General features: G+C 34.4%; 1 protein-coding gene across 1 annotated transcript; it reads left to right on the top strand.

The window, feature by feature from the left end:
* The first annotated feature begins 8,789 nt into the window (after nt 1-8,789).
* Nucleotides 8,790-10,887, top strand: LOC111802245 (trihelix transcription factor PTL). Its single transcript, XM_023686544.2, has 2 exons — nt 8,790-9,394; nt 9,763-10,887. The coding sequence occupies exons 1-2, from the start codon at nt 8,913-8,915 to the stop codon at nt 10,475-10,477; spliced, it is 1,197 nt and encodes a 398-aa protein (XP_023542312.2). The 5' UTR covers nt 8,790-8,912; the 3' UTR covers nt 10,478-10,887.
* Nucleotides 10,888-11,649: the final 762 nt, after the last annotated feature.

Genomic DNA, 11,649 nt, shown 5'->3' with positions numbered 1-11,649 from the left:
GGTGTTATATGGGAATGTAAGCAAAAAGGCAACAACAACGGCTTATTGCACAAGACTTTTAGTTTAGTTAAGGCATTAGTTTGTGTAGGAAGACAAACCCATGGTATATAAGTCAATAGGTCAATTAAAAATTAAATGCACAGTACGTAAGTACATGGCAACTTGTCACGACCTCATTGCATGTATCATTAAAGATGTCGTCTCGGACACAGATTCAAATTAAAAAAACTCTAGGATTCTAAATTTTCCACGGAAAGTTGATTGACTGGAATTAGAAATCTTGGAGTTTAGGAAACCTAGTTTTGGGTGTAGGGTTGGGTTCGGTATAAAAAAAAAATTAAAAAAAAAATCTCTAATTTTGTGATTCATATCTGTCGTTAAAGCAAAACCTTCCGGACGTACACCACTTTGTTCAACAAGAAGATTTCTTTTTTTAATATTCACGAGTGTCTGGACCAGATTGCACGTGTCTTGATCATTCTCACGAGACAACAAGGTAACTTGTAGGACATTAAATCACTAATTAGTTGACTACCGTGACTCGAACCTATTCCCTCCGATCCCTTTGTCATTTAGTTGACTATTTCATCCGGTTTCTAGGTCGTGAAGAAATTGTTCAACACCTTTCCAATTAGCAAAGGGAGAATAGGAACAGTTACACACCACAGCAATAATACATTCTAGATAAACTACCTACCTTGCAATGTTCCTCTCCTCCCGAAAACACGATGCGACGGTTCGACATCTTTAGGCGAAAGAGTGGTTTTTCAGGATTGGTCGTTGTATGTCACCACCTCCCACCTATCCTACACATTCGATCAAGGTTGTCACTGTGAAGCTATAGTTAACGTGCACGGAGTCTTACCATCTAGCTGTTAGTACTCCGCATCTTTACGGAGAATTCAATGTCACTCGGTCCACGTTGGAGACAACGGGGCAACCCTTACACCATTCGTGTAAGTTGCTACTTATACAACAAGAAATTTCTCTATCTTAGCACAGTTATAGCTATTGCCACCGTTTACCCGGGCTTCCATTCAAAGCTTATAACACTTCTCCACCCGACCGTCCAGCACTAGGCAGGTGTCAGACTCTATACATCGTGTTACCACTTAGCAGAGTACTATGTTTTCAATAACCAGTCGATATCTCCTAGTATGTGTCGCTTTCCTAATCAAAAGATAGGAGAGCACTGCTTCTCCCGAAGTTACGGGATCATTTTGCCGAGTTCTTTCGACATTGTTTTCTCAAGCGCTCTAGTATACTCTACTTGTTCATCTACGTCGATTTTAAGTGCGGTCAGTTCATCGGGAGGGCGCCGCTTAGCCCAACGAGCGATCAGAAACTTTCATATATCCAATGCTTCAAATAAGAGAATTTTGATACAATTTATTCCTAGGCTGCTCTTTCGCCTCTCAGTTGTGGTGGGCTCTCTTCAGGACCTTTGGAGTTCAAGAGGCCTTTCCTTGGCTGGTGGTTTTGGGTTTAGAAGAAGCCTAACGTGCGTTTGGGTATCTATTGGCAAGTTTGACCAGACAAAAACAAGACCAACTTTAAGGAAGAGTACAAATATTTGGTAGTTATTTTCGAGTACTCTTAAACAGGACTAACTTCCGGGCTCAGCCTCTTCACTGACACATCACCCGATGTTTGGCTTTGATGCCATTTGTAACAGCTCCTTCCAGACTACCCCACGAGGTTTTCTAAAATACGTATGCTAGGGAAAGGTTTTCACACTCTCATAAAGAATATTTCATTATTCTCCTCCCCATAGGATGTGGGATCTCACAATTCACCTCTTACAGGGCCCAGCGTCTTTGTGGGCGCTCGTTCCCTTCTTCAATCAATGTGGGACCCTCCAATTCACCCCCTTCAGAATCTGGCACACCGCCTCGTGTCCACCCCCCTTCAGGGTTCAACCTCCTCCCTGACACATCGCACAGTGTCTGGTTGTGATACCGAGAGGTTTCCACATCCTTATAAAGAATGTTTCATCCTCCTCCCAACAGATGTGAGATCTCACAATCCACCCCTTACAGGACCCAGCGTCCTCGCTAACACTCGTTCCACATCCAATCGATGTGGGACCCCCCAATCCCCACCCCCTTCGGAGCCTAACGTCCTTATTAGCACACCGCCTTATGTCCACCTCCTTTGAAACTCAGCCTCCTCGCTAGCACATCGCTCAATATCGGGCTCTAATACCATTTGTAACAAACCAACCCAACCGTAAGTAGATATTGTCCTCTGGGCTTTTCCTTTCGGGCTTTCCCTCAAGGTTTTTAAAACGGGCCGGCTAGTGAGAGGTTTCTATGTCCCTATAAACAATGTTTCGTTCTACTCCCCACGATGTGATCTCACACCATATAATACCTTGAATACCTGAAGATAGCAATTTCAAGCTTCAAAACGTGACAAAACACAACTAAAAGCTCGATTTCACCATCAATTTATACACAGAGGACATAGATTTACAATGGAAAATCCAACAAATCAACCATAAAAGGGACTTCACAAGCTTGTTATTTTTGTTGTTCTTCTTCTATAGTAATGTAATTAGAACGAAACAAGAAGCGCAGCAGTAAAACCTGAACGCTTGCCCAACCAAGCAAACCAGTCAGCGCAACCGCCCTCGCCGCCGTTGGATCCCTTCGCCCCATTTCTTTCTCCTTCTCTTTCCTTAATATTTCCGCCCAATCCGTCGCCGTTCCGACTCTGGTTCACTTTTTTCGCGCGTGCTATGGCCGGGAAAGTTACCGGAATCTGCAGCCGTTCGCGGCATCCATGTCTGTCGGGTGAGCGAAACAATACGAGGAACTGGGCAGTGGAAAACTCGTGTGTATTGTCCAATCACACTCTTTTAGCAGCCTTTAACTCAACAAATAGTAAATCGTGTGAAATTCGGTCTTTACAAACAATTTTAATACATGCTGAAGTCTCCATCCACGTTTGAAACAAATGTTTTAGGTGTTACACGAACATACTCTCCACAATGATATGATATTGTCCACTTGAAACTCATCATCATTCCCTAAATTAGTGAACATCATCCAACATTATCTAACCCAACAGGGTTAAGCTCAATCATTGTATGAAGACTATATTAAAAAAATGATTTAAGATATAAATAAATTTAAGAAAATGATTTAGGGATTTTATGAATAAATTTAGAAAAAAATGATTCAAATATTTAATAAAAACAAAATTTTAGGAATCTATTAACTATCTCCTAATATAAATACCCTTCACTCTACTTAGCTTATCATCCCAAGAAATCACAAGCAATACAAACTGTGGTTTCTATGTTTTGTAAATCTATAAACAATGGTTTTTTTTTTAAATCTCTTATCGATTGGTCTTTAATAAAGTGTGCGAGCGTTTCGACCGTTGTGTTCAACAAAGAATTGACCATAATATATTTTGAGGCATGTACACATGATTTTGGTGACCGGTCATACAACTCATATATGATATGGAATCAAGTAAAAAGAGTTTAGAACGGACGTTCATGAACCACAGATTGTGAACAAGAATGACTAAAACTTTGGACTTTTAAATTAAATATCAGTGAGAAATGATCTTACTGATTATTAAATTAATTAAATAACATATAAATAGTCACAAATCATAAGAGAATGATAAAACTATATTAAATATAAAATTTTAATATTTTTTTCTTTATTAAAAAAAGTACAAATAAATATATATTTTTAACATTTTTAAAAAAATATTAAAAAAATATTATTATTTATGAGCATTTAATTTAGAAGTATTATTTAAATAAAAGTACAAATATTATTTACTTATTATTATTATTATTGTTGTTGTTTTAAGGGGGAGGGAGATTATAGAATGATGACATGAAAAGAAGCGCAGCGGTAGCTTTTTTGGCGGTCGTCTCAGTCTCCTCCACTCTCCACTCTCCCTGTGCAGATCTCTCCCACGCTATTTTCAAGCGTGGTCCCCACACCGTTGGTCTGTCCGTACACGGCTTCCTGACTGCCTGTGATGTACAGCTGTCGTGAATAGAGAGGAATAGAAATGGCGCCACATTCCCTTTTAGGCAAAGACAAAACCCACTTCCCCGACAAAATCCTTTCATTTTCTTTATTATTATTTTTTATATTTTAAAAAAATGGAATAAATTATACTAAATCAAATTAAATGTGATTAAAAAAATATTTCTTTTCCTTCTTTTTTGCTAATATAGTCTCTTATTGATTGATAAATTATAAAAGTTATAATTGCCCTAAATTATAGTCTTTCAAATTCTTCCATGTGACCCCTCCTTTATTAATTAAGACGTTTTTTTTAATAATAATAAATAAATAAATAAAAAAGATGGCAACGACCCGTTAGGTCCCCACAAATTTGTGAGCGTCTTAGAGCTTTTAGGGGAAGTTGACTATTTAAATTTAAGTAACGGGTAGTTAAGAAAAATTGTTTAACAATTTAGGTTTATATTATTATGATACAAACCAATATATCGATCGTGCTAGATAAATTAAAGGAAGATGTGTAGAAAATGTTGTAAAAATTATTGCAGTTCATGTAACATTAAAAAGCTCTACTTATTTAATGGTTACAAATTTTGGGTGAATAATAATCTATAGTTATTTTTAAAAAGTATTTTACGGTTTTTATTTACTTTAAGATTATACTTACGGTTAATTATAGTCATAAAGTATACACGTCCGCTAATTATGGTTATGAAACATGAAAGTTGCCACTTGTGCAAGGGTTTTCATTTTTAGGATAAATAAAGTTAAAAATATAATAAAAATAGCTTGCTTATTTATTTATTTACACTTTTAAATAGATTATATTGAATGTTTAGACTCATTTGTTTGGGGAGGGTTTTAAATCTCTAACAAATATTCTTACATTGAGATATTTGATTAATAAATTAATCTGAATTTTACTTTCGGGTGCTTTCTTATAGGAAACTTTCCCGACCCATACATAAACAAAATCCCAAGTTGACTTGTAATTTAAGATATTTTTTAAATTTTGTTACAATTACGATAGATATAAATATAATATTTTTTTAACAACTTTAAATATTTATAAAGGTATACAAATCTCATTCATACATAGTTTAATTATTTATTTATTTTAGACCATTTAATTAAAACTTATCAATTTATATAATTATGAGTAAATTAATAAACTGGTTTAAATTACACAATAATTATTTTAAAATTTTAACAAACACACCAAATTTTGAGGGAATAAATTATTTTTTAATTAATAGGTAATTTGTAAATTGTGGTGATCTGTACCGGACCACCTGGCACCTGCACAATGTTTAATGGATATAATTTACCGACACTCTTTTATTTGCTGTCACGTGTCGTATAACTCATTTTAAAATTGTCGGGATTAAAATAATATTTTCCATTTTGTTTCTTCTTTATGGTTTATATTATTATTATTATTATTTGTTTTTAAAGTGAGATAATTGAGTGGATGACGTGGCATGTGGTCAGTCACGGGTAACGTCTGGGGTAAGTCATCAGATCTGACAGGAAGAGTAGCAACTGAATTGTTTTTACGTGACGAGGAACGAAACGGATCCCGGTAACGCCAGTTGCCGATGGCGACAGAAATTATCCACTGTAAGCGCTTTCTCGTAATATGCAATCCCCAGTTCCATACGGTACCAAAAACATCAACTCTCTTTACATATCTGGAAAACGACATCGCTTCAAATACAATATTATTTTATATTATGTACTTTAAATATTTTTTTTAATATTTCATCTACATTTAAATATCTAAAAAAATTTTTGGGGGTAATTTTTTTTTCTTATTAATTATAAAAACCAATTACAAATATTAGAAATTCAATTAAAATAAAACAAAACATAAAGTGCATTGCCAAAATGATAATTTAACTAATATTATTATATTACCGATTTTTTACTATTATTTTATGTTTATAATTTTGTTAATTATATATATTTACATTATTTGTAGAGTTAAGACATTAATTTGTATTGAAATTTAAATTAATTAACCACAAATAATAATTGTGATTAAAATTCAATTAAAATAATAATTCTCACGGTCCACTGGATTTCGTTTTTTTTCGGGATTTGGGATCTCACAATCCACCTTTATTAGGAGTGCAACGTCCTTGTTGGCGCACTGTCGCGTATCTAATTCCGAACTCAGCATCTATTTTGTTCCCCTTTCCAACTGAAATGAGATCTCACAATCCACTTCTTAGAAGCCTAGCGTCCTCACTGACACATCGTCCGGTGTCTTGTTATGATATCATTTATAACAATCTAAGTCCACCGCTAGTGTATGTTATCTGTTTTGGCCCGTTACATATCGTCGTTAGTCTCACGATTTGAAAATACGTCTATTAGGAAGAGATTTTTACACCCTTGTAAATAATGTTACATTTCCTTTTCTACCGACGTGGAATCTCATAATAACAAACTATCAAAATTGTATTAAATATTAGAAGAAAATAAAGCTTTTATTTTTTATTTTTATTGAACACGAACAAAGACATTGGTTTATTGTTGTTTTTAATTGTAAAATGCATTATAAACAATAGTATGATGAACCTAACATAGTATATTATTATTATATGAGATATATGGATATATTATTTATCTTGACCATTAATAAGTGGGACCCACTTTGAGAGCAACATCTCAAATAATAACATATATGGACGGTAATGCCTTTATGCATATTTGAATTTCGTAAAGTGTTTTTCAAACAAATTATTTTTATGTTGGGTCAATATTTTCTAAAAATGTATTTATCCATGAGTTTATTTAATTTGTTATTTAAAGATGTACAACTATTAAACATCATAAATTTATAAAATTATAAAATTAAAAAAAAATTATTTTATTGAACGATCGAATTAATTTCACAATTAAAATTTATTATAATATATATAGTTAGATGAACACGACTCTCCACAATGGTATAATATTGTTATAAATCAATGATCATTCCCTAAATTAGTCTCTTAATCGAGGCTCGACTCCTTTGAAGTCTTAGTCATGTTTTAATATGCCTTCGAGGAGGCTTGATTCATTTTCTTTTGGAGTCATTTGTTCCACATTTGAGGATTTACCAATCTATTGGCACGTCTTAGTTTAGGGCATATACTATGTTAGATGAACACGACTCTCAACAATGGTATGATATTGTCCACTTTGAGCATAAGCTCTCATGAGCTTTGCTTTGGGCTCTCCCACAAGGCCTCGTACCAATGGAGAGAGTATTTATTGATTATAAACTTATGACAATTCTCTAAATTAGCCGATATGAGACTTTCATTATCATAACACATACATATATATGTATGGATGGTACTAAACCATCTCCCAGACAACTTCTGAGTTATCTTTTGGGTAAGAAGGTTAGCAAATTACAGGCTTTAGTGATGTACCGCCAGGGGACATGGCCTTGGTTAGCAGGTACAAAAACAGTTTAAAGTCAATTCGAGCTGCATATCTTTTATTACAACCCAAAACGCACCGTTTTGAGGGACATATTTTATTTATCGTAATTATTATTATTTTTAATAAAAGGTTAAATTACATTAATCCAATTTTAACAGCTTTAATCCAAGAAAAATAAATAAATTAATTAAATTGTTATGATATGATTGGAATGATGGAGGATGACATAATCTGAGCAGAACGATGGATTATAGTGGAATCTAGATCCTCTTCCATCCACAAAAATAAATAAATAAATAAATAAACAATTATTATTATTATTTACTGAAAATAATTAGTAAATGTTATTGGACCTTCAGACACGGTTCTTCAAACATGACTTGAAATGACTTTACCATTAATGAACGATTTGATTAATATTTATTATTATTATTACCATTATTATTTTGTTACCAGGGGTAAATTTTACTTACTATTCTTTTAACATATATTTTTAATTTAGGGTATGATTAATAATATATATAGTATCAAATTTCCCTTTAATTTAAAATTATATTCTAATTTGATGACCTTCCTTATTTATGAAATATATCTTAATATTCTTATTTTATTTTATTTTTCACATTTAATTAGTTTATATTTTTCTTATCGGTAGGTATTAGTTACTAGCTTGTATATTATTTAAAGCTTATGAATATCAATCTGAACACACATTCGATTCCAATTTTATTTCTATCTCTCACCCTATAGAAATCAAAATGACGGAGCGATTTCATAATAATTAAAAGAACTCATAAAACTAATAGTTTTATAATAATTTCTTGGACGACCATATATTTGATTACGATAGCATAATTCCAAAATTCCTATAAGATTTAATATATTATATTTTTATGGACAGTAATTAACATGAGACTATAAAGAAAAGCTGACATAATAATATAAATATTTATTTTATTTAAATTTAACTAATTACTTATAAAGATAATTATTAATATTTATTGTTAAATAAATTTAAAAATATAAATGTAAGGCATATTATTTATAATATATTTATTAATAATGAAAATTTAATTAAAAGTTTAATAATTTAACTTAATAAAAAATAAATTAATTAATGGTAATTCTGAAAATATGTCTAAAGAACACAAAATAAATATTTGTTTTATTAACAAAATTTCAAACCAAACTACCTTTCTACAAATATAATTTTGTAGTTAATGCTGTAGTATTATAATTTTTTGATTTTATCATGTTTGTATAATGTTTTTACACGTGTAAAAAGATGATTGGAGGAGTGGAATCGAAAGCTCCTTTTCTCTCTAATGAAATTAAGTTGCGGAAGACTCGGATCCTGCCTCCCCTCCCTAGCCTAAAGCCTCCTATTTTTCTCTCCAACCAGCTTCCACTATGGACCCCTTTCCTTTTCTCTTCACCTGAATTTTCAGTTTTTCACTCTCCAACGCCTCCCATAACATGTCCGACAAATACCCATACCCAGATCTCCGGCAACTCACCGCCGACAAACCCATCTTTCCGGCAACCCCACAAACCCTAGACTCCTTCTTCCCTCACCAAACCCACCTGACACGTGGTTTCTCTCCGGCACCACCGCCACCGCCGCCGCCGCCACTCCCCAAATTCCCCCCTCTCCAGCTCCTTCTTCCCGATCCCACCGTTCTCCCCGATGGGCTTTTTCAATTTGGCTGTTCCAATACCTCCGCCGCCACTGGCGGCGCAACCCCCTCCGCCGCAGTGTCAGCGCCGTTTTACCGGCGGAATAAGATGATGGATAGCGAATGGTGTCCGTATGGAAACGACGTCGTTGGAGGAAGTAATGGAGCTAATAGTAGATGGCCAAGGCAGGAAACTCTCACTCTTCTTGAGATCAGATCTCGGCTTGATTCAAAGTTTAAAGAGAGTAATCAGAAAGGTCCCCTTTGGGATCAGGTTTCTAGGTATATATTTATTTTATTAATCACATATTAATTAATTATAAACTTTTTTATTTTCAAATTATTTTATATGTTACATAAATATTATCATATACTATATGATTTGCACATTATAAACAAAAATCATTACAACCTCGTATTTTGCGACTCATCTTTAGTACAATTATAGGGAATGTTTCCATATTTAATTTAAAATTAAAATTAAAACAAAAAAAAAAAAAAATCCATACAAATTCTTTCACAATCTGACCCTAGGGCTGAAATCATACACAAAATCCATTATTTTTTTCAAAATATTAGTAAAAAATTAATATTAAATTAATTAGAAATTGAAAATATTTATTTATTTATTTTTATTTATTATTTAATAGGATGATGGAGGAGGAATACGGGTACAAAAGGAGTGGGAAGAAATGCAAAGAAAAATTCGACAATTTATACAAGTACTACAAGAAAACAAAGGAGGGCAAAACGGGGAGGCACGACGGGAAGCACTACAGATTTTTCCGGCAACTCGAAGCGATATACGGCGGCTGTAACGACCAATTATCCTCCCCGACCGTTGTGGAATCTAACATCTACAGAACCGCCGCGGCCGAGGCCGGAGAACCGGGCATTAACAATAACACTGGTGACGAGAAGGCATTGGTGGGGGGAACGAGTTTAAGCTTTTCAATTTCGTCGGATTTTGAAACGTCGTCATCGGGGAACTATCGTGACGATGACTTGTCGGCGATAGCGTTTATGATGAACCAGAGGAGGGTGGAGACGGCGAGGGAAGACGACGTGTCGAAAGGGGACGGTGGTCGAGGCGGGAGGTGGAGGGAGGAGGTGGAGAAAATGTTGGATTGTAAGCTGAGTAGGTTAATGGAAGTGCAGGAGAATTGGATGGAGAAGATTATGGCGAGTGTGGAAGATGGAGAAAAGGAGAGGATTTTGAAAGAGGAGGAATGGAGGAAGAAAGAAGTGGCGAAATTTGATCATGAAATGAACGAGTTTTGTGCGAGGGAGAGAGCTTGGATTGAAGCTCGAGAAGCTGCGTTAATGGAGATTATGAAGAGATTTGGAGGAAAAGGGTATGATTAGAACAATAATATATATATATATATATATATATATATATATATATATATATATATATATATATATATATATGTATGTATATCGATTTGTAGATGAACGAATTATTCTAGTGGTTGGAACGATTCATCACGTGATTGTGATCATCCTAGCTCGAAATAATGTGTCGAACTTAACCCATGGTTATTGTGGAATGACATGTCACGTGATCGTGATCATCCTAGATCGAATTATATTTTGAACTTAGCCCTTGGTTACTATGAAATGACGTGGCACGTGATCGTGATCGTCCTTGATCGAAATTATGTGTCGGAATTAACCCACGGTTATTGTGGAATGACATGTCACGTGATCATGATCATCCTAGATCGAATTATATTCTGAACTTAGCCATTGGTTATTATGGAATGACGTGGCAGGTGATCATGATCGCCTTTGATCGAAATTATGTGTCGGAATTAACCCACGGTTATTGTGGAATGGCATGTCATGTGATCGTGATCATCCTAGATCGAATTATATTTTGAACTTAGCCCTTGGTTACTGTGGAATGATGTGGCACGTGATCGTGATCGTCCTTGATTGAAATTATGTGTCGAACTTAACCCATGGTTATTATGGAATGACATGTCACGTGATCGTGATCATCCTAGATCAAAATTATGTGTCGAACTTAGCCCATAATTATTATGGAATGACTTGTCGCGTAATTATGATCATCTTAAATCAAAATTATGTATCGAACCTAGCCCATGATTAGTATGGAATGACCTGTCTCGTGATTACGATCATCTTATATCAAAATTACGTGTCAAATTAATTTTAAAACATATATTTACGCAATTCACCAAATTCTTATTCTAACTTTTTTTAATTCAATAATTACAATGCTGAAATTGAATAATCGATCATTGGAATAGTCGATTATGTTTTTTGTACTAAGTTATGATCGAATTGGTAATTCTTTCCGTTCACATGAGGTTGAACTTGTTGGATGATGGAAGTCGATGTGGGACTTCCATCATCCAACACCTCCCCTCGAACAAAGTGCGCCTCCCCTTAATCGAGGCTCGACTCCTTTGGAGTCTTAGTCATTTTTGACTGCCATGTTGTCAAAATTACGTCTCAACTACCATGGCGACTTTTGGCCTTAAACAATATCCAATCCCTCTACACCA

Source organism: Cucurbita pepo, chromosome 9 (assembly GCF_057944985.1).
Source record: "Cucurbita pepo subsp. pepo isolate OVF chromosome 9, ASM5794498v1, whole genome shotgun sequence".
Lineage (NCBI taxonomy): Eukaryota > Viridiplantae > Streptophyta > Magnoliopsida > Cucurbitales > Cucurbitaceae > Cucurbita > Cucurbita pepo.
The sequence above is the reverse complement of the archived record's forward strand: the minus strand, read 5'-3'. Positions and strand labels throughout refer to the sequence as shown.